The sequence below is a fragment of the Cnephaeus nilssonii genome, assembly GCF_951640355.1.
Source record: "Cnephaeus nilssonii genome assembly, chromosome: 14".
Taxonomy (NCBI): domain Eukaryota; kingdom Metazoa; phylum Chordata; class Mammalia; order Chiroptera; family Vespertilionidae; genus Cnephaeus; species Cnephaeus nilssonii.
The window spans coordinates 2,984,619-3,008,397 of record NC_137085.1 but is presented as its reverse complement, the minus strand read 5'-3'; the positions used below and the strand labels follow the sequence as shown (position 1 = coordinate 3,008,397).

Below are 23,779 nucleotides of genomic sequence, written 5' to 3'. Positions count from 1 at the left end.
CCACTATGAGCAAGACTAAACCAGCTTATTGCACTTTGCTCAGCTGTCCGCAGCGTGCCCGCAACGTGGTGGTGATCTGCTGAGAAGTCCCAGGAAGTGCGGGCCAGCGTCCTAACAGAGCGGGACTTCCAGGCTCCCGGGCAGGAACCAGGATGGCCCAAGCCTCAGGCCCCGTGTCTGCAGCTGCTGCCTCCTTCCAGAGCCCACTGTGGGCTAGTGTCCCGGCTGCACACACAATCTCGGGGGGGGGGGGGGCACAGGAGGGATGGCCAAGGGGACGGGGCAGTGCAGGGGTTGGGAGGGGAAGCGCTGAAGAACGAGGCCCATCAGCGAGGCCCTTTGCTGGGGAAGGCGCCTGGGCGTTTCCAGGGCCGCATATGGGGCGGGGGGGGGGGGGGGGGGGAGGGGGGCTGTCTGGCGCCTCATAGGGTGTTTGCAGCGTCCGGGCCTCCAGCCATTGCTGCCAGCAGCTCCTCCTCCCCATCTGATAACCAAAAGGAGTTGAAAACTGGGAGCAAACTTGCCCCAGGTTTAGGACCACTGAGCTAGGCAGAAGGAACATCATACCCATTTTACAGAAGGTGAGTGGAGGCTAGGAGAGGGGACCAAACTCACCTGAAGTCCCACTTGGTAAGAAGCAGGGGCAGGAGTTGTCTCAGGACTGCCTGACTCCAGAGCCCAGAGTCTAACCCAGACCAGTGCCCCCCACCGCCCCCAGGGCTGGACCCAACTGCTCCTGCCCCTCCCCGCCCTCCCTGCTGCAGTGAAGGCCCTGGAGAGCCGGCTTCATCGGAATGGCTTTGCTGTCAGGGGAAATGCCTTCCCTCCGGCTCCTCAGGGCGGCCTCGCCCTCCCCCCACCCCCCAAATAAGCAGACTGCTGCGTCTGCAGTTCCTGCCTCCAGTTGAGGCGGTTTATGGGCGCCCCGGGAGCTGTTGCCGGCCAGGTCGGAGCGGCAGGGATGAAGGGGGGCCCACCCCATGCCTGCACCCGTCCTGGTCCCAGCACTTCGGCTTCGGGCTGGGCTAACCTCCCCCCTCCCAGGCCCCTGGGACTCCCAGCACAACTCGGGCCAGAAGAGTTAGGGGAAAAGGCCCCGGAAGAAAAGCTTTCCTTGCTAATTTTTCCTTTTTAAAACACAAATCACGGCCGTAGGGAAGTTAGAAAGAGGCGAGATGATCATTTTTAAATGAAAATCACCCCCGATCCTCCATCCAGAGCTAATAACTGTTACTACTTCTGATGCATGTCTCTAGTGCTTCTCCTAAAGCACACCCGCGCAGACCACCGCCCCACACTTGCTGAGCCCCCTGCGCGGCTCTGTGCGGAGGGCTGCTGGCCGGAGCTGAGCGCAGGCCCCATGCACAGAGCCCTGTGGGCCGAGAACCCTGGGGCTCCCGTGTCCTGGCCAGGAGCTGAGGCACCACACCCAAAGGCCACTCCCGGTGACGCGGGCAGAAAGGAGATCCCGTGTGGGACTCAGGCCCACACACACATCAGGGAAGCTAGAGGCATGGGGAGGCCCTGGGAAGCCACAGCAACACCCGCACCCTGCCCAGTGGCCGGAGGGCCCCCGCTGTTGTCTCTGCGGCCCAGATGCTGCCTGATCACCACCCTTGTCTCCAGGCCTGCCTCCAGCTGGCAACCCTGCCTGCGCCCTGTGCCCACCCCTACATGCCCAGCATTCCCCACTCCATCAAGGGAGGTGGACTGTCTTTCCCTAACCAGAGGAAGGGCATGAAGAAACAATCACAATCCAGCACAGAGAGGGGAGGCAAGTTGCCCAAGGTCACACAGCCCAACAGAGGCAGAGTCCAGATGCAAATCCAGTATCGGCACAGAAGCCCAAGCTTGTGTCACTGGGTTACACAGATACCCACTTCCCCCTCTATTTTTTTTTTTTAACGATAAGCTTGTCTTATACCAGTGATGGCGAACCTATGATTCTGATGACACGCGGCCGCATGCCGAGGATGAAACATTTGCTGCTCCTGAGGATGAAACATTTGCGACTAGAGTCTTGGAGTTAGTTTTTTCCTCAAAGTGACACACTACCCGAGTTATGCTCAGTTTTTTGGCGAAGTTTGACACACCAAGCTCCAAAGGTTGCCCATCACTGTCTTATACACACCCTTCTTCAGCCTACTTTATAACATTTAGCAAGTTCTCCTGAACATCAAAGGCGATCTTTTACAATAAAAAAGGCTCCATGTGCCAGCTGCTGTCCACTTCCTCTCCCACCCGTGGGTGCAGGAGCCAGGCTCTACCCCATTCAACGGGGGGGTGGGGGGGGCGTGGAGTGGCAGCTCCCTTAGTAGCGGCCAGTTCCCACGCTGGGTGTCGAGTTTGCTGCCGATTTCATGGTCGGCCTTTCACTTCCCGTTGGCCTTGCACACACTCTACCAGAGGCTTTATCTCAGCAGAGCGGTAAGAGCTGCGGAGTGCGCGCCGGGCAGTGGCCCGAGAATCACCTGGACACACACAGGCCCAGGTCACCCGTTTAGCCCCGACTCGCTAACCTTAATTCACTGGCTGCAGACTCACTAAATCAGAAACTCCGGGCTAGAGCCCAGGAGCGGAGGCTTCAAAAGCTCCCCGGTGACACCAGACGTGCCCGTGGGCCGAACACTGGTCTAATGATTCTGTTCGCAGCCGCGCTGCTTGGGAACGGGCGGCTGTGTGCACAGCCTGCAGCAGCCCCAGGCCCTGTCCCACCACCCGCCGCCACGGCACCATTTATGCCCTCTGTCTCGGCCAATGTCCTGTGCAGGAGACGACAGTAACTCGGGTCCTTCAGAAACCCCACGTGCACAGAGACCGCCCTTAGCGCCACACAACATTGGACATTCTATTTAAGCTGGGCTGTTTTCGCTTCCTCCCTGAACTGTTTATTCTACAAACAACGAATGCGGGGCGATACCATGCGGGGGGCGGGGGGGGGGGGGGGGACTGCGCCTGAGCTGGCTGGAGGGCCTGTAAAACCGCCGCTTCAGCTGTGACAAGTCCTCAGACGCCTTGGTCCTGGCAGGGCACGCACCTCATTGACGCGTTTACTGTGCGGGAACTCCCAGACACGTGACTCCGCCCCCTGGGGAGTTGTGCTCCTGGCTGTCTGCTCGCTCACCCGGGACAGTGACTCCGGGCCGAGGGCACGTTCCTTCCAACAGACGAAGTCTGACTCCACTCCCTGAAGTTCCCGCTCTCATAAAACTGGGTCCACTCCTGTGCCCATCAGCAAGGGCCCCGACATGGCATCGGGGGGCCCTGGGGGCTCCTCTCAGAGCCTGTGCACTTGTCCCCCCCGGCCCCAATCTCAGCCTAGCGGGAGCATGCATTCCTGCGGGACCACTGCGCACCTCACTGCCTTGCAAACAGGATTCCAGAGAGAGCTGGGAAGCGGAGTGGAGGGGGCTGGAGGATACGCTTGACTAAAACAAATGCCGCCACGTCACTTGGCATAAAACAATGCGGACGGCAGCCCGGCGGGCCGGCCAGGCAGCACGCGGTACCTTAGTTGAGTAACAGAGAACTCCTAACCCACTCCAGTTGTGTTTCCACTTTTTAATTCTGCTATTTTAAAACGTAGGTTTTAACAAGGATAACAGGCCTAACGTTTGCCAAATCCCAGCTGGGAATTCAGAGCATAGAAAAAGTCAAAGCTCCAGCAAAAAATATAATGTGCACAACTCACTTCAGAAAATAGTTTAGGTACATTTTGGTTATAAAACTCATTTACAGATTATTCACATGTACTTATCAAAATTCTCCTGCTGATACATGAAGACATGTCACTAAATAAGCTGTGCACAGGGAACCCAGGCAGGTCACACGGACAATAAGGCCAACAGGTACATTCATGACGGACAACTGGGCTGAAAGCAGGTACTTCCTGTGACGCCCTGGCCTGGACGCAGCAGGCGCCCCTCCACCCGTGCGCTCAGCTGCCACGCACCGCCCGGACAGCCACGGTGAGGAAGCCACACGCACACGCGGAACGCTCTATGCAAATGCTTTACCAACTGAGCCGCCAAGCGCTCCAAAGGCAAGGTCAGGTACCACTGGGCCTGCGGGAGAGCTGCCAGGGCAGGCTTACCCTTGGAAAGGATTGTGCGGGTCTCCGACTACAGCACGCATCATCAGACCAGGGGAGCCAACACGCGTGAGAACAGGCCTCGAACTTCACTGGAAATAACACTGTTGGGCATGGCAGCAAAGCACGCCTCGGGGACACCTGTCCCTGCACCCGCCTGCTGTAGCTGAGGGTGACAAGCCTCCCAGTCTGGTCTGCCTCCTTCACTAACTTGCAGAGCGTTAGACTCTGAACTGTTGTCACTCTCCGAGGATCTGCTGAGCGGAGCATTTTCCCGGGAGAGGAGAGGAAACTGAAAGGAACGCTGATTTCTTCCCACGGCCCTGCCCCTCCCTGCGGCCCTGCCCCTCCCTGCGCCTTCTCCTGCGGCCCGGCCAGGACCCCGCTCCCAGCCCGGGGAACACGCGCTCCCAGGGCGGGGCTGTCCGGGCACTGTTTAAACTTGTGGCAGCCACACCTGCTTTCTAAGGATCTCACAGGAGTCTATGCGGCAGCTTCTGGCTGACAGAGCCCTTTCTGCTTAAAGCAGAGGCCCGGACACTTCCGACGGCGCTCACCTCAGGCTGGCTCTCCTACCCCGTCCGCCAGTGGCTGCAGCGCAGCGCCCCCTCCTGTCTGTATCTGTACGCGTTCGGGAAAGTGGACTCGGGAGCGGCACCCTCCTTCTCCGTCTCTGCCTCCCCACTGCACGCTCCCCCGCCACAGAAGCGGCTCCTCCCACCCGGCGCTCGCACCCCCAAAGACCACAGGAAACGCCCCGCTCTTCCTGGTTCTCAACTCCAAGTTCTCACGCCCTCTTCCAGCCTCTGTGAAAGGGAGTTTCATTCCTGCCTAAAATTCAGGGTGTCCCACACTGAGTGCACACACACTTTGGATCAACAGTTCAATGGGTGACATCCGAAAAGAAGGAAACACCCATCCAGCAGCGGCTGAGTGTGTACATTTCTTTGGGACACCCTGCATTATCCCCGGCCTGCCCTTGTGGTTCCCACGCTGCTGGGACCAGAATCCCCCACCACCGATGTGTAACATGGAGCTTTCCAGGCTCTACCTAAACTGGTCACTCAGCGGGGCCTCTGGCAACCTGCCCAGCACTAGCCTAGCCCTGGCCCGCCCTGAACTGGGAACTCACCGTTACAGGGAGCTCACGCCATGCTGCGGTGTCTGAATGCTCACTCAAGGCTAATTTCATGGCACAGTCTATTTCAGGAAGGAGAAGAATTTTTGCTGGAGAGCTGTGTGCCTATTCAAAGGTAGCTGAATCCCTCACAGAAATGCCCTGTCCGTGCCAAGGGGCCTCGTCTAGAAACGTCCATCAGAACCTGACCTAACAGAACTCTGCTTCCCAGTGCCCTGCCCTCACTTTGTAAACAGAACCGGACACACTGGCAGCAGCGCCCGCCTGCCCCAGGCCCGCCTGCTGCGCACCTGCAGCCAGAGTGGCTCAGCCCGCCTCTCCTGCTCCTCTTCTCCTTGTCACACAGTCTGTTCTGGTGAAAGGACTCACTGTGTAAGCAGGGGAAGAGGAGTGGGCTACTACATTCAATCTTAAAAGGGTTTTGCTATTTGCTATACAAATATACATTTCAACCTTTACAATGCTCGCTCCGGGCTGACCTAACTCTTTATAGAAGAACAAGAGGTCCACGTTGCAAGCTGCACGTCAGGGCATTAGACTAACACATGCGCCCTCTGGAGTCTGGCAGCTGACAAAAAGCACTGAACATGAGCAACAGGCTCAGGGTTCAGTGACACTTCCCATGTCCCCCAACAGCACCCCAACTCCTCCGAGAACAAACAGCTGTAGCTGGCAGTCCTCGTAGCCGCCTGTAGTTTGCCTGCGGCTGACGGCGCCCGCCCGGCTTACTAGAGCTTCCTCTTCTTCCAACCACTGTCCTCCTCTCGGGTTCGCCCGTCGTCCCAGCTGGCGCTCCTCTTGGGGTGACGGCCCCCAGGGCTGAGCAGCTCCTGGTCCCTGTCACTGAAAGCCCTGCTCTCTCTCTGGTGGCTGTGACCGCCTTTCTGGTCACTTTGATTGGTGGCGTCAACGCTGGCGGCAGGAGGGTCACATGGCACGTGAGGCCTGTGGCTGCTCCCTGTGGCCGTGCACGGCTCCACGGCGTGGCCCGGAGCCTGGGGAGTCGCAGGGAAGCTGGGCTCTCCTGAGGCGGAGGCTGCTCCAGGGTGCTGGGGGCCCCAGGGCTCTGGGTTCCGTGGGCAGTTCCCTGGGGCTTCCATCCTCCTGAACAGGCGTGGGTCCCGAGGCTGGTCCTTCACAGGGGGCCGGTCAGGGTCCTTTCCAGCAGCCTCCCTAGCGTCCAGGGATGCCTGGTTCGGGGCGTCATCCTGCCACGTCCTCAGCAGGCTGCTGCCCTGGGGGCTGGAGCCCTCGGGGGCTGTAGGGGGAGGGTAGGTCACACTCCGCTGCAGCACCGACTTGAGCTTCAGGGTCTTGATGACATCCTGCTTATAGTTCTTGTCGCAGGTCTTGATGATGGCGCCACGCCTCTGCGCGTCCTGAATCAGGTGGTTCCAGTGCTGATTGTCCTTGGAACCAAGAGAAGGGAGAACAGTCAGACCCAATGAGCACGCACACACTGGGCAAGCAGCAGGCCCAGCTTCGTTTATGAACAAAGAAGCGGACCTTCGCGAACAGGTTCTCCAGCCTCCGCTACTGGCCAGACGAGGCTGAAAGGAAAAGAAGCCGGCACAGCCCCACGCCCCAGAGAGGCCACCGTGTCGGCCAGAACCCAGCCCCCTGTGGCCATGCTGCACGCTGGACGGCAGCCCCAAGGAGCTATTGACATGTCGACCGATTAAAACCAAACACAGGAGGACTGCAGGAGCACCAGCACCTTCCACAGGCTCAGAGGCACCCCGACAGCCATCAGTGTGCTGGGCACACGGACCGAGCACTTCCGCTGTCATCCCAGGAAGTGCCCCGGCCACGGGTCTGGCCCTGCCAGCCTCGCGCGAGGTACTGCCACCTGGAACTGAAGGCCTGGCTTCAGAAAGGCCCAACTCCTGAGTGCCTGCCACTGCTCCAGACAAGCGCCGGAGCTTCCACCCAGTTCTCGGGGCCTCCCACACCCCAAAGGGCAAACCCCCTTCGTTCAAGATTGAGTGTCATGCCTTTAGCAACACTTAAGCTCAAGAATAGGAGGTACACAGCTTTAAAAAATTCTTTTAAGGGGTACAACAGAGTGGTTGAAGACTGGTGAAGAGTTCAATGAGAAAGACTGTATTTGAGCGCCCTCTGGTGGTACTAACCAAAATGGGGAAATCGGGCCTAAGAGAACTTGTTAGAGAAAATTAGGAAAACCGAAAGTCCCCCCTGAGACTCAGAGCAAACCGAGCTTTAGCTGACGCTGCTCTCACCAAGGGAGGCTGACATTTGTCCACCGAACCTGCTGGCCGCCACTTCTGGAGCCGGCACGCGGAGCCCCGGCGCCGCCGTCCGGGCGCAGCAGCTCTGCGCCCCCCACGCCCTCGGCCCTTGCTGTGGTGTCCGGCTGGGCCGGCAGCAGCCCCACGGACGAGTGCGAGCACTTCACAACTGAGAGTCACACCCCCCCCCCACCCCCCTATGATGCAGACACACTTTTTAAAGGTCATCTCCACAGGACACTTGACACCTGGGCCTCCGGCTGGGGCAGGTGAGCGGCCTCCATGTATAAAGCTCCAGGGAGAAGCTGCTGGGGACACACAACTCCGGGAAGAGGCTCATTCTTTCATGCCGCCATGTGTCCCCGAAGCCACTTCCATGCTGAGGGAGAATCAGAACTAACCATCGACCAACCCACTGTCAGTAACGCCAGACAGACTTGGAGTTCTCCGGTCACCAAGAATGTACCTACCATCAGGGTCCTCAGATGCCCAAGGATGAAGAGGCTGTACTTGGCTCGTGTAATGGCGACGTTCAACCTCTGCAGACTCGCCAGGAATCTAGGTGATCAGAAAACAGTTACTTCTTTCTATGGAGGACTCAGCACAGCAGGGAGGGAGACAGGAGGAGTTTAGAGTTTTTCGTGGGCTCTGACTTTTAAAGTCACAGTCCTTTCTCACTCGTCCTCCAACACAGGGCCCCTGGCACAGAAGCAATCCCCCTTAAAAAGAGGGAACAAAACACCCCGTGCATCCCTCAAAGGGGGCATCTGTCCTTTTCCTATCTTGACTTAAATGAGATGCTGCAAATTTTAACAGTATGATTTTTAAGCCTTAAAGACATCCTAAACAGATGATACTAGATCGATTATTCTTAAATAAAGTGTATTTGAGATTACAAAAATACGGTGGAACTAGGGCAGAAGCACACAAACACCGGACAAATCTAACAATAGGTCAGAAAGACCTGGGAAATAACAGAACTGCTTGCTACACGCTGAAGCTGAGATGTCAGGTTAGCTGGAAGAGAAGAGACTATTTACAAAATGGTCCGGAGCTAACTGGCCTCCTCCATGTGTATATGCAGACTACCTCCAGGCAGGGGCGGAGAGAAATTAAGGTGCTATTTTCCTTAAGAACAAGGAAACAGTTATAATCTGCAAATTCCATCTGCTATTTATGAGAAGAGAAAAACCTCAGAGCCCGAGACCCAGGGGAGCTTTCTGACACCCACACAGTGCCCGAGCACCTCTGGGAAGTCCACGGACCGCAGTTAGGTTGACAAACTCGGCCGAAGCAGGAAACACAGAGGAGGAGGAAAATCCACGTTACGACACATCCCGGGGAGAAGAGCAAGCCCCTGCAGAACCCACTTGGCCCAACGACTTATTTCACTCTTATTAAATAAAGGAACAGATTCACACCGTCATGGGTTAATTAATATACAAGGTATCAGAGAAGCAAATGCAACAGGGGAGCAATTTCCCAACTTAAAACGCCAGCACGACAGTTACTCACCCAATGGAGCCTTGCATGGCGTTTGCCCTGACACAGGTGACAATAACACAGTCTTTCTGGCGGCCCTGGAATGCATCCACAGTATCTACTTCTGCTAGCCTGTTTGCGAAAGAGAAGTGTTCACTGAGGAAAGAGAGTTATTAACCGGACCTATCCATACCGCACTGTTTTTCAGAAACCTTTGCATGGCACTGTCCTTATGGAGATGTGCTTCACGTAATACAGAACTCACATTTTAAAGCAGACCATCCTCAACGGTTTTTAAGCCCCTTCACTGTGGTGTGCAGCCATCATCACTAATTTCACAACATGGCCATCACCCAAGAGAGAGAGCCTGTCTTGATTTCCCCTCCCCCACAGGCCCTGGCACACGACCCTGCTGTCCATCTCTCGACTTCAACACTGACATTTCCTGTCAGTGGAATGCGAGCGCGTGGCCTCACCTGGCCGTGGTGGGCCAGAGCGTCCTTCCTTTTACGACTGCATATCTGACTGTATATGGACCAACATTTACTTCTCCATTTACAGCCCGCCCCGAGTTCTTCGTTGGAAAATATTGGATCACTAACTCCATCTCTTTACTCTTTCTAGAGTCACTGTCAGTAGTTTGTGTGTTTCTAGGGTAAGGCACTTTTGAGTTAGTGGATTTCCAACATTTAATCTTTAATTTTACTGCTGAGGTGAAAAGGAGACAGAAACACGCCAACGTGACCTCCTGCACCGTGTCAGTTAGAACTCGGACCGGCCGTCCCGGAACTAAAGGGAAAGGCCGAGAGCCGCGGTCAGCTCCGCCATCAGGTCTCCCCTGATGACCGGCCCGATGGCAGGAGGCTCTGTCCACAGGGCTGCCAGCGCGCCCACCCCGACCCAGTGTCCTGTGCGGGACCGACTGCCACCCCCACACGTTTCCTTTCCTTCTAGCCCCTCCTTTAAGCAAACGGAAGAATGGAAATATCTGTAGAAATGAGGATGCCTCACCCTTTCTCTTCAAATTCTTTGTCCAGCTCCTTCTGAATCATCATCTTCTGAGCCTTGTAGTGGGTTATTATGCCGATGGTGCGGCAACGCACGTCCCTTTTATCTTTGAGAAGTTTCACCAGTTCTATCACCACTTTGATTTCCTGAATATTCACATAGGAGCTAAAGAAGATGGAGAAAAGAACACATCAGAACGAACAGCAGCCAAACAAACCAACCAAAACAACAACAACCTGACAGCAGCCCAGCCGCTCACTGAAGTGCCACGTGGCTGCCACGACTGCACGGAGGCGGCAGGGTCAGCACCCAGGCAGCAGGGACTCCGAGGCCGACCCTGACCCTCAACCCTGCCGTCTGAGCCACACAAAACCAACGGCCGGGAAGCAAAGCTGTGAGAGACCGAGAGTCTGAAGTCGGCGGAGGCGGAGGCAGCCATTTCTCAAACATCTGCTAGAACGGGAGCAGGAGCAGGAGGAACCAAAGTGTAACGGAAGAGCGACTACTACAGATCGCTGTCCTCCAACACTGAGGACAGAGCCCCGCTCACCCTCCCTAAGGCCCCACCACTGGCCCCGCCAATCAGGCACCCAGGGCTGAGCGATGCCATCCACACGGATTCGAGTGGCGCGCCCCGGAGAGGAACGCCATGGGGTCCTGCAGCGGCCCCGTCCTCACTGTCCTCCCTGCTGGCCGCACCCTGCACTTCCAACTCACTTCCCACACAGCACGCTCCCTCGGTCCCACACCAGAGGCGACACGCAGGGCCCCGGGGGACACAGCACCTGCACCTGTTCCTGAGGCTGCCTTGCCTGTGTCACTTTAAAAGCTTTAAATATCCACCGCCCGAACGTCAACACTTACTACACAGACAACCTGCTAGCTAGCTGTCTCTTCCACCCTGAAACCTTTATTCTGCTTGGTCACCTCTCAGGTCTCCATTCCTCTTGCGACCTCCCATCCCCCAAATGCTCACGGGGCTCAGCCCTCAGCCCTCTGCTCCCATCCACAATCCCTCCGGCACCGAAGCCCTGGCCGCCGGCTTCTCTGTGGGTCTGACTTCTCCACCTCTGCCGACTACTCCCCGGGCCTCAGCCAGGGCATGGCTGCGCTGCGGCTCCAGGACACAGGTGACCTTGCCTGTCCTCTCACTTCAGCACGTACAGGTGGTGCTGGCCCTGGGCGGACAGAGGGGGTGCTGGCCCTGGGCAGACAGAGGAGCCCAGGCCCTCCCGGCGTCTCCTCCTCAGCGCCCACCCTCCTTCCTGCTGTCACGCACAGATCACCGGAACAATCCAGTCCATGTCAAGCCTGTCCAGCCGCTGCCTCGCCCCTCAGTCAGCTGCATCTATACTGATCCTTCCCAACACGTGAGCCAACGGCATAACTGACGACCTTGGTGACTACCTGGCGATGCCTGTCTTCCTATCAGACCACAGTAACTGCTCGGAGCTATGGCCGTGGCCTGGATCTAGTCAAGTGCCCACCACATGTTAGGTAACCCGATCCCTGTTATACACTTAAAATTAAAAGGCTGAAATATACAGAGAAAGACACTGGCAATTTATTTTTAAAAAGGAGAAGCTATCACAACCTGGCTAAATAAAAATGATCGTGCACAACATTGGACAGTGTTTTAAGTATAAATATGAACAAAAATACTGCGACAATTCTGGGACCTCCCTTGGGAGTGAATAAGGGGAGAACATACTCATTTTCCCGTCGTTCTGAGCCGTCTCTGACATCAAACACGAGGTAGGGCTGAAACGGCCATTTTGATAAACACCGAATGCTCTCAGTCCCCCTACGAGAAAGCAGCCCCATGCGGAGCACAGTCAGGTTATAGGAAGCGTTTTACTTATTACTACCATTTTCCTTGCAGAGGAGGAGGCTGGGAAATGAGGGCACAAGAAGGATCTTCTTCAAATGCAATGTGCTTTTGTGAAAGGTACACAATGCACTTTAATTCTATTCTAGTGCTAGAGAGAACGCGCTGTGTAATTAAAACATAACAATTACAACTGGAAAGTTACTCATGACACACGAAGTAAAAAAAGCAAGCCATTTAATTCTATGTAGGATATAGTATGATTTTTTTAGTTAAAAAAATTAAAAAGATGTGAATAGTCCACAGACCAGAAGACATACCAAGATGGTAGCAGTAACTATTTCTGGGCAGTATAAACATCGGTGGTTTCCCCCTTTTTTGTCTATCTACGACTTTATAATTAGAGGAAATTACTAACCCGGTGACAAGACGTAAGAACACAGTAAACTAGCTCTTCTTCTAACCCTACAAACAGAACGGGCTCTCAGGCGGGAGCGGGGCCCACCTGTTGGTCTTCAGGCTCTTGTTGTAAATGTAGTTGGAGGGGAAGAGACAGATGTCGGGGTGCATCCTGTACTGCACGGTCAGCTGGAGCACGGGCAGCCTGCCGCTCACGTGGTGCTCCACGTTCTCCTCCAGCAGCTTGCAGAAGCGGGCCATCATGGACTGCTCGTAGCCGTACTCCTGCGCCCTCTGCAAGGGGAGAAGGAGCAGTCACTTGGGAGGCTCCGCTGTGCTGTCCCAGTTAGAAGTCACTGAGCTCTAATAGGTACACGGCAAGGTTCGGGCCATTACCAACAACCATCAGAGAAAGGTGTTTTTTTGTGTGTGTGTGTGTTTTTTTCTTTGTTTTTTTTTTGTTAATCCTCAACCGAGGATATTTTTTCCACTGATTTTTAGAGAGAGTGGAAGGGAGGATGAGAGAGCCAGAGAGAGAGAAACATCGATGTGGGAGAGAGACATCGATTGGTTGCCTTCTGCACATGACCTGACCAGGGCAGGGGATTAAGCTTGCAACCGAGGTACGTGCCCTTGACCGGAATCAAACCCGCCACCCTTCAGTTCACATGCCAATGCTCTATCCACTGAGCCAAACCGGCCAGGGCAAGAAAGATGTTTCTGACCCTGACCTTGAGAAGGCATGGAGGTTGGCCAGGCAAGCTGAGGATCTTCTCCTCATGTAGAAACCCTCACACTGCCATGAAAGGACATGATCCTGTGAATGACCACACTGAAGCTAGTCTGATGCTAACGGAGGTCAGCTGACTCAGTGATGAAAGAAGCAAATAATGTAACACAGGTTTTAACCATTATTTCTGTGTTATGCCCTCCACAAACAGAAAGATTCCTTGTCACCGTAAACAAGCCCTTGTAAATACTGACTGCCTGGACCATCCTCCCACATACACGCAGCCGTCTCCGCCGCCCAGATCCAGCCTCACAGAACTGACGCTGGCGAAGGAAACAGACAACTGACTGACGGAGGTGACTTCACACACCCACTAAGGGACTCCAACTTACAGTCTGAAAAGCAGTCACCTCACTGGCAAACTGCTGTCATGTTATCGTGGTTGAACCTTGGGACATACTTTTCAATGTGGGCATCAGACCAAGATTTGAAAAGCATTTTGTCAAATAATCTAGAAGCAAAAATGTGCTCTGAAAAACACACTAAGGGGTACTCCTCCTGAGCGGTGGCGCGGACATGGGCATTGGAGCTGTACGTGCTTCACAAACTGGGAGAGCGGAGAAAAAGACATTACTTCTAATTAATAGATTATTTGTATAGGTGAGTTTAAGTAGGATTTCATAACTAAATAAATATTAGTAATCATTTCACAATTCCATTTACATCCCCAAAAGTTTATTTATTCAAATTAGCTGAAACCTCATTTTAAATATTCTCTCTGGGGGGGAAAAAAGGACTTATATGAAGCAACACACCTATTTCCAGAAAACAGCTGAGCCCACCCTAGAAAACAGCATCCATGTGCATATTCTGACACGGAAGGGTGCTCCTGGTTGGCAATAACCAAACTGCCACAGAAGGATCCTGCACCTTTAAACAAGGCCAAGCCCTCCACGTGTGCACACGTGCACAAACCTGACAGCCACCTGACACACATCCTTCGGGGACTTTCGTGTCTGCCCCCCGCTAGGATGCAAGCTCACGAGGGCAGGGCGGCCCTCCGTAGGTAAAGACTGAACAAGGTGCATCAGTGAGCATACAAATGCCAGTGAATCTGTTAAAATACTCCCTTAACTGTTCAGTTACTATCCTTGGAAAGAGGTGGAGGAAATGAACTTCGTACTTATTTTCTGAACTTTCCTCAATAAGCCTGTATAATTTTTGCAATTAAAAAAAAAGCCCAAATGGATTTTTCTCATTTTTATTCTTCATCCATCACCAAAGCAGGCAGTCAAATTGAGGCCCATCAACACCCCTTTTCATTATATGCTGCAGCTCTTCAACAAACTGAACCCGCGCAACTTTGAAATATGTGATTTAAATTTCAAAATCAGGGTCCAGCCCCTCAGGTAACCCCAAACACCCACGAAGTCCTGCATGGCGTGCCCTTCTGGGAGCCAGCACGCAAGGCGGGGTGTGGGGGGTGTGATGCTGGTGCCTGCCTCCCACACAGAGCCAGTCGCCCTCCCGTCACCTTCCCTTCCCGCGGGCGTGAGGGCCACAGGCCCTTTCTTGTACTACAGGATTCGGAACTCTAAAGCTGCAAATGTACCCTAAATGTGTCTGTGGAAGATTTTCCTCAGGTTTGCACGTGTAAATGTAAAGCAGTAGGTGGGGGTTCTTTTCCTTGCAGTTAAAGTTTGTTTTGGTGTTCATATATTAAAATAAATCAGATACGGCCCTTAACACAGCTGCACTCTGCCTGGTGCAGAGGAAAAGCCCAGCGCGCATGGAGTAGGTTCTCTCTAGCCTCTTGTCTCTGATGCGGCTCCTGTCACACACAAACACAAGCACAATTACCAACAAAGGGACATGGTCAGATACTTGAAGACTCAAACGGTGGTTCTCTTTTCCCAGCCTTTCCAACACCTTTCCTTGCAAATAAGAGATGATGATCCAACAAAGACCTTCCTGCCCCTCCCCCCTCCACCAAAAGGCACTTCCACTTTAAAGTGGTGGGAACAGGGGGACTCACCAAGGAGATGACTGTGGGGGGGAGCTGCTTCGGGTCTCCGACGAGGATTAGCTTGTTGCAGCGGTGGATGAGGGGGGTAAGGGTTTCCACTTCACAAGCCTGCCCGGCCTGAGTAGCAAAGTGCAGGAGAAACCAGCTCAATTACCTTTTCATTGATCCACGGGCAGTTTACCTACACAGAAGCTTTCACCCTTCAGAAAAGAGCCACACTTTCTCCTTCTGCACCGAATACCAAAACAACAAAACAAAAACACTCAATAAAGACCACACACGGATTCTGAAGTCAGCCACCATTCAGGTGCCACAGACACCTGGGAGCCAGCCACGAGCCAGCAGGCCACGGACTGCCCAGGTTTGGGTCCTCTGTTCCTGCTGGAGCTGCAAGTCTGTGACCCGCTCCCCCCTGCCTTCCTCCTGGTCCTCAGCAGGTCTGGCTTCCACTGGCTGCCGCCTCATCGTGCCCGCCTGCACGTTCTCACTGGGGACTAGGGACCCGGGGCCTCCTGGACCGACTCCCTGTATCTCATTTCCATCCCCTTTGTCTTCTGGCTCTACATCTGGCCAACAGTAGGCACCTAACAAATGCTCAGTGAATGAACGAGGAAAATACTGTGGCTCAGAGCTGTCCAAAGCTACATTTAAAATGCTGCAAAAGGCAGCCTGGCCGTTCCAAGCAGCTTAGTCAGGCCCTGGGAGGGTCTGTGAGGAAGTGTGAGGCCTCTTACGAGTCCAACCCCACCACTGGGCGAGCCCGGGAGGCGCAGCACGTTTCCCCGCGAAAGGCTACGTCACGGCAGGTGCACTCGGACGCGCAGTCCGCTGTGTCGACAGCTCAGCAGCCCTTGTTCGTCTACGACGCGGCACAGCACTAGTCCGCGCTGCACGCCGCCGCTCACTGACCTCATCAACGATGACACAACTGAAGGGGACTCCTCCTTGCCCCCGGAAAGCGGACTCGAGCAGCAACCCGCCGCTCGTGCTCAGGGTGCAGCAGATGATGTGGGACTCCAGGATGATGATGCTCTGGGTTTTCTGTGGGCGCCCTTGAACCTGAGACAACAACAAAGGCTCGTTACCAGTCAGTTGTACGTGGATTCTAGGCTACGGCAGGCCAACTTTACTACAAAGCACCCATCTTTGTTATGTGGCAGAATGACATTTAGTACATGTAAGGGGAGAACCACAATCTAGAAAAGCAGCGGAAACTTCAGACCAAAGACACACGGGACTGTGGCGGAAGAAGGCAGTGTGAGTGACACCGCACTGCACAAACCAGCGTTCTCAGCAGTCAGCCAGCCTGTTTCTGCTGACCCCAACATGACCCAGGCCCACGTGAGCTCGGGCCGGGGCGGCGACGGTGGGCCCCAGGGCTCTGGGGCTGAGCGCCGTCACCCACTGCTCTCAGCCGGTGAGGAAACAGCGCCCCAGCCCAGAGCAGTGAGAGCAGCAGGAACCTGGCTCCCTGCAAACCTGAGCCTCATCCTTCCATTTGGGAGAAGTTGAGTTTGGCTCCGTTTAAAATTTTACTGAAAAGGTTCCACCTAATTTTTAATTAAAAAAAACACACAAATTGCTAATGGAAATAGGCACTGAATTCAACTGTATTTATTTAGCCACACAGAGAAGGCTGGCAACACATTCAAGAGAGAAAGCTCCTCAGAAACACGGCTAGCCTCGCTGGTGGATAGTCCGCCCTCTCCCTGACCCCACGGGAACCTGTGCTGTTTGACAGGCAACGCGGAGCTCCAGTCACTGCGCTGGGCTCAGACACGTGTGGTTTTCTTTCTTCTTACTAGGGAACCACCACAAACTCCTCCTTATTCTCTATGCATCTGGCTAGTGACCAGCTGATGCTGCAGTTCGGGGGGAGTGGAGCAGAGCCCCCCACATGAGGTTTTATTAATACTTACCCAGACCTAGAAAAGGAAAGATATTCTATAATCGCTTCTTTCTTAGAAATCTCAGGTGGTGATAAGAACTCATGATTAGGCTAAAGAAACAAATGTAAATATACATGTAATTACACCACCTCCACTTTTGTATTTGTTTGAAATTTCTCAAAATGGAAAAAATTTTAAATGCAATGGATAAAAGCCCAGAGGTTATCTCAACTATGTCATAATGAAAAAAAGAAAAGAAAAAAACAGGAAAATGCTGTAAATAAACTACTTACCTCTTTAATTTTAGACGCAAGTTCCTGCCTTTCTTTTGAAACTTGGGCAATTTTTTCATCTAATTCGTGCCTCTGGAAAAAATCAGAACGCCGTCTTTAAAGTTAAGTAAGCATTGAAAATGCTTCCCGGTGGACTGCCTCACTTCCAAGGGGAGCCTACACTGAGCACAAGCCTCTGCGCCAGTCTGTTTTCTCTCTGCAGCGGGGCCTGACGCTCTGCATCACTGCGGACCCAGACTTGGGCGGAGCGACTCGGTGCTATCGCTGCCTCCGCACCCATTGCTTGGCCAAGCAGCCTGCGCGCCTTCAGCTGACACGGGCCCTTCATACAAGCCCATGCCGGAGCAGGAGCCCCGTCACAGCACCTGTAAGCTCCGGACAGATTTCCCCACCATCCTTGTGATCAAGTCTCCCTGCCCCCAGGGCCTGTTTGCCTTGACCACCCTTTACATAACACCCCCTGGGGAGTCTGAACTGACCGATCCAGCCTTAGCCTGGGAACCGCCAAGCACTCCAACTCACAGGCCCTAATAAAGGCACGAGCCCCAGGTCCTGCCTCCCTGTCTGCACTCTGCCTGGACCTCCTGTGGCCCCTCAGGATGCGCTGTGTCTTTCCTCCAGGGCCTGTGAGGGATCTACTGCTCTCCTGGTCTGCTGCTGGCCTCTCACCACCGGCACCCAGGCTCCTCTTAGCAGCAGGCAACCTGATCATTTCCACACCACGTACATTCCGCTGGGGCCAGTACACGGCCTGTGCTACCTCGGAGCATCCCAACCCTTGGGTTGTCATTCCTTCACTCGTTGCCGGGCAGTTCAAATGAGGCTCTCAATCACACCTCCTCCGCCTCTGGCCACAGCGGCAGCAGTAATGCAGGCCTGGTCAACCATGGCACCCTTTCCCTTAACCCGACCAGACTGCTGTACCGATTTTTCGGTAATTTTCCAATCTGCTGCTATACTGCTGTACCTAATTTTCGGTACTTTGCCTAGTACGTGAAAAAAAATGCGTCACCAACTAAAAATAACCAACCAATCGTGGTCAAACTTCATGGTTTGCCATGGCAAATGTCTGCCCCATGTGTCTGAATTGACTTTGTGTGGTTTGAGGGGACAGTTAGGTTCAGGGCCTCGGGTCTGGTAGGGTTAACACAGGGAGCAGACCTGCCTGCACACCCAGGGCTCAGGGGCTTTCTCAGCTGGGGAGGAGGCCCGAGACGCTGGCACTCAGTCTTGTCCGGGAGAAGAAATGCTGAGTCACAGACAAGCGGATCAAGGGGGAGAAATGGCATCACTTGCTGAAGTTAATCACTCCTAGACGTCCCAGGTCTAGGTGCCAGGGAATTCCGTTTTTGTCTAACTTAACTTTTTCTATATTTAAAAAAATTTTATTTACTGATTTGAGAGAGAGAAACATCGATGTGTTGTTCCACTTATTTATGCACTCATTGGCTGGATTCCTGTATGTGCCCTGACCAGGGACTGAACCTGCAACCTTAGCATATCTGGACGTCACTCTAACCAACTCAGCTACCCAGCCAGGACTTTTCTAACTTAACTTGGATTAAATTTAACTTGTAATCGAAAGTACCTAATGAATTTAGTGCAATTTTAGCATAAGGCAGGCAACAGCAAACTACAGCCTATGGACCAAATTCAACTCGCCATCTGTTTTTGTAAATAAAGTTTTATTGGAACATAGCCACACCCCTTTGTTTAGGATGGTATACCTCCTGCTGTTTCTGTGCTACCACAGCAGAGCTGAGTAGTCGAAACAGAGACCTGCAAAATCTAGACCGTTTACTACCTTGTCCTTTTCAAAAAAAGTTTAACTTTTTTGTAAGGCATACCACTTTTCTCTAAATTTTTATCAACAAATTATGCTATTTCACAATGAAAAATGGCATCAAATACTTATCAACTAGTTTGTGCACCTATGATATATTAAAAACCATTCAGCAAGAAGTGTTTAGCTACCTGGATTCCTCTTCCGTATCGGCTTAAAGCACGCTGGCGGGAAAGTTCATCTAGCTGATGGTCTAGATGTTCCTTTCTTCTATGCATCTCCTGGGCGTAAGAAGGTAAGTCTTTTTCTTAAAAAAAAAAAAAAAAAAAGGTAAAGACTTGTATGCCCACTCTCACACACACATATGCCTACCGAGAAGAAAACTAGTTGTCAAAGCCACACTACCTCTAAGGTCTCCCCATTATCTTAAATGCCCCAGCCACTGTCCACTATACAAAAGGGAACAGCGCGAACGTTAGTGTGACCGGATTCAGTACTTACTCATTCTGTGGTTCACCTGGTTGTCCAAGCTGAATTTTAGGACCTCACTGTTAATAGACCTTTCTGGACCCAGACGTACTAAATTGATATCGCCACAGTTTCCTGTTGATAAGAATCACACTTCAGAGATTAATGAGGACACTGCCAACCCCTGTCCATTATCATGTGTATTTCTAAGCAAATTCATTCATCAGAGAAGGGAGCTAATGTGAACTAATGAATTGGATACCTGCAACTCCCCTGGAGCTCCCTGCACATTGTTTTAGACAGTCTTCGTAACAAGCCTATAAGATAAGTACTTACCATTTCTACTTAATGAAAGCTGGCGAGGTTGTAAAACACATTACATTGCAAAGTTGAGATTCTATTATACTAATGTTTCTCAAATTATGTTTTTTAGAACATTCCATGGTAGAATATATTTGGAAAATGGTGAGTTAAAGATAAAAAAGATTTCTTAACCACAGGATGTTTAAAAAATATAGACTCTTCTCTATCACTACATGTGCGAATTTCTAAACAATCTTATTTGAGCATCAACCCTCATCTGCAGAATATACAGAACAAAGCTTTGAAACACTGCTCCCCCTCACTTTCTACTCCACTAGAAACACCTAGAGATAGAGGCCCCATAGATTACAAACATTCTTCAAGTTGCAGGTGAGTTCATAAGAAGGCAGGACAGCTCTAACTGGTTTGGCTCAGTGGATAGAGCATCGGCCTGCAGACTGAAAGGTCCCAGGTTCGATTCTGGTCAAGGCCATGTACCTTGGTTGCGGGCACATCCCCAGTAGAAGGCATGCAAGAGGCAGCTGATCAGTGTTTCTCTCTCATTGATGTTTCTAGCTCTCTATCCCTCTCCCTTCCTCTCTGTAAACAATCAATAAAATATATTAAAAAAAAGAAAGGAAGGAAGGAAGGAAGGAAGGAAGGAAGGAAGGAAGGAAGGAAGCCGGCCGGCTGGCCAGATTCTAGGTCCCAAAACAGAGAGAAAGCTGAAAAGCAGAGTTGAAAGCCCTGAGCTGCTGTGGCTGCCCGGAGGGTGAGGGTGAGGGCGAGGGTGAGGGCTGCTCGCTGTCTCCGTGCTCAGGTGCATTTAACATTCAATAAAATGCAGATGAAAATCTTTAGCTCCACAGAGTGTGACAAACAACCACACTGGCAAAACTACCATTCCAATCAAGATACAGAAGTCCTCTAGGCGGGCTTGGATTTAAAGCCCGACAGAAAGCCAATGGGAGGACGAGAAGAATGGACCTGTCTTGTCCTGGCTCAGCTGGGAAGTTTCTCTTCTGGGACTTTCCAATCAGGCCTGTGCCACAGGTGAGTTTAGAGACTAAATAGACAATTCAGGGAATGACAAAGGTGACCCTCGAAATAGAGCTGAGGTGTAAAAAATAAGAGTACAAAGAACAACTTTATACCAATATATTTGAAAACATAAATGAAGTGAAATTTTTCTTAAAAATGTGAATTAGCAACACTCACTCAAATCTGGAAAATTTGAGTAGACTTGTAACAATTAAAGACATTAATTTTATTTTATATTAAATATTTTTTTACTGATTTCAGAGAAGGGAGAGGGAGACAAAAACATCAATGATGAGAGAGAATCATCGATTGGCCGTCTCCTGCACGCCCCCTAATGGGGATCGGGCCTGCAACCAGGCATGTGCCCTGACCGGGAACTGAACCGTGACCTCCTGGCTCATGGGGCTCAAGCACTGAGCAACACCGGCTGCAGGAAACACTTCTCTACCTGTGCTGGAGAAACACCCACAGGTACAGGGATGTTCACTGCAATAAAGTATGAAATAACAAAAAATGGAAGAGAACCTAAATGTCTATCAACAGATAATGAATACACCGTGCACTCCTACAATGAAATACCCTGCAGCAGGTGATATGAGTGACTGTGTTGATAGACAGTGATATCCACAAAATCAGGAACCTCACAAACATATCGTGGCTGGGAAAGTGGCAAGCTAACAGTGTATTGTAAGTTTTATAGCCAATGAGGTCCATTTGTAGGCAATACAAAAAAGAAACCCGGTGTGAGCCCGCCCAATAAAGACGGCACGCCCAGGCTCTGGTAGCTGGGGTAGCCATGTGAGGGGGTTCTGGCCAAAAGGAAGCAGGCAGAGGTGCCACTGGCAGTGTGTAGGAACTTTCCTGAAAACAAGCTAGGATGTGCCTCTGTCCCCTCTTGGTCTTTTCCCCGGGACACATGCTGCGGCATGTGACTGCTGGAGCTGGAGCAGCCATCTACACTGAGCGGCCAGATTATCATGACCTCTGAGCGCATCATAATCTGGCCACTCAGGGTACTTCTCTTGAGTAACTCATTTATTTGATATCAAAGATACTAGAAATCGTGCACCTGATCAGTTTTCCCCTTTGCACTGGCTGATAGAAAGCTCAGGGCAAATAGGTGGTTGATCTCCAGCAAAAGTCTAGAATACTTTTGGTACCCATTTGAGATACAAATCCACTGAGTGGCCAGATGATTATGCGTTCAGAGATCATCATAATCTGGCCACTCAGGGTATGACCATGAGGGGCACTAAGGAATGAGGCCACACACAGTGGAGCAGCAGGACAGAGGAGCCCAGGTCTCTGAGACTCAACACCAGCACGTCCTGAGCTGCCGACCTCTGACTTTCCAAGGAAGAGAGAAACTTCTATCACACTTAAGCCACTGTATTTGCAGTTGCTCTTATTTGCAGCCAAATCTAATCCTAACTGATAAAAGGTCCTGGCGGGAAACCTCAAGAAAAAGAAAATCTGGTCAGGAAAGACAGGACATATGAGCTTGGGAAAGTCTAACCGTAACCACCACTCAAGGTGAGTGCCGTGGGAATGCGGGTCGGGCAGGCAGGAGCTATCTGACATCTGCACTCAGGCGTCCTCCCTCTTCTGCGCTGCTCTCTTCACCAACAGCAACTACAATGTGCTGAACGTGACCCTGGGGCACTACAGCCCTGCGCTTCACTCCTCAGTTTTCCTCCTCCAACACGGAGTTATTTAATCCTCAGCCCCGAGAATCGCTGGCACAGTGAGCACTGCTCCAGCTCTCCAGGCACCAAGTATCTGCTCAGCCCCAGCCAGGCACTGTTCTAGGCACTGGGACACCACAGTGAAGGAGTCACCCTCACCCTTGGGGAGTGTACTCCATTCCAGCTGTACTGACCCCGTTCCGGCTGTACTGACTCCGTTCCAGCTGTACCGACCCCGTTCCGGCGTACTGACCCCGTTCCGGCTGTACTGACCCCGTTCCGGCTGTACTGACCCCGTTCCGGCTGTACTGACCCCGTTCCGGCTGTACTGACTCCGTTCCGGCTGTACCGACCCCGTTCCGGCTGTACTGACTCCGTTCCAGCTGTACCGACCCCGTTCCGGCTGTACTGACCCCGTTCCGGCTGTACTGACTCCGTTCCAGCTGTACCGACCCCGTTCCAGCTGTACTGACCCCGTTCTGGCTGTACTGACCGAGCTGGGTGTGAACTCTCACCTCTGGGCCTTTTCACTGATAGGAATTCTGCTGGCTTCCCCTCCCCTCACACACCTGCCCTGGCCACCTCCTACGCGCTCGTCAGGTTTCACCGCAGGCACCACTTCCTCCGGAAGCCTCCGAGCCCTCACATGACTGAGTCAGGGGTTGTCTGAGGGCCAGGCAGCGCCCACATTTCCCTCCTTCTAGAGAGCTGACAGCTGGTCCTCTCCCTGCCCACGCCTCCGTCCCCTTCCTCCTGGACTGTCTTGCGGAGGCTTCACTGCTGAAACCTCGGCACTCAGCACAGCGCCGGGCACCCAGGAAACGCGTACAGTATTTGCTGCAAGAATCACTGAGGACAGAGGGCCAGGCCATGGACAGTTACCCCCAGAAAGGGCTTGCTCCTTATCGTTCACAGCTGCCCACACGCAACACTAAAAACAAAACAAAACACGGATGAACAGCCCCGCAGTACCATACCCAGAGGGTTCTTCTTGTCTTTACACCTTTCTTTGAATTCGAGGATGATTTTTTTCATCAGCTCGTCCACAGCTCCGTTGGAAGGCGCACACACAAGCACGCGGTTCTGCTTGATCTTGGCGTTGGAGTTTTCATCCAGCTGCCCCCTCTTCTGGTTCCACAATTCGCCACATGCACCGAACAAACGAAACAGCGATGAGCCCGATGTGTCGTGCATCCTTTCCTCCACCTCCACGCGTGTGTGGAGTTCCCCTCACAGGCAGTTCACATATCTAAGAGCAGCTACAGCTCACACTGATATTAACATTACTCAGGCACACAATCTCCTCCCGACCTCCTCGCGCCTTACCTCACTATTCACTTATTCTACTCAGTATTCAATCCGACTAA

At 52.7% G+C, this 23,779-nt stretch overlaps 1 protein-coding gene across 7 annotated transcripts in view; it reads right to left on the bottom strand.

Moving 5' to 3' along the window:
- Nucleotides 1-3,338: 3,338 nt before the first annotated feature.
- The window catches only part of SETX (senataxin), a 58,304-nt gene continuing 37,863 nt past the window's right edge, over nt 3,339-23,779 (bottom strand). For 4 of the 7 annotated variants that reach the window (XM_079791224.1, XM_079791225.1, XM_079791227.1 and 1 more), the window contains 13 exons: nt 23,390-23,540; nt 19,417-19,518; nt 19,107-19,222; nt 17,133-17,204; nt 15,860-16,009; nt 14,960-15,067; nt 14,668-14,755; nt 12,301-12,490; nt 11,679-11,771; nt 9,971-10,132; nt 8,993-9,091; nt 7,948-8,035; nt 3,339-6,637 (listed from right to left, as the gene is read on the bottom strand). In XM_079791224.1, coding sequence (XP_079647350.1) covers nt 5,957-6,637; nt 7,948-8,035; nt 8,993-9,091; nt 9,971-10,132; nt 11,679-11,771; nt 12,301-12,490; nt 14,668-14,755; nt 14,960-15,067; nt 15,860-16,009; nt 17,133-17,204; nt 19,107-19,222; nt 19,417-19,518; nt 23,390-23,540 — 2,100 coding nt within the window. In that variant the 3' untranslated portion in view covers nt 3,339-5,956. The remainder of the gene's footprint in view (nt 6,638-7,947; nt 8,036-8,992; nt 9,092-9,970; nt 10,133-11,678; nt 11,772-12,300; nt 12,491-14,667; nt 14,756-14,959; nt 15,068-15,859; nt 16,010-17,132; nt 17,205-19,106; nt 19,223-19,416; nt 19,519-23,389; nt 23,541-23,779) is intronic. The other 3 variants (XM_079791223.1, XM_079791229.1, XM_079791226.1) reach the window with 3 other exon arrangements.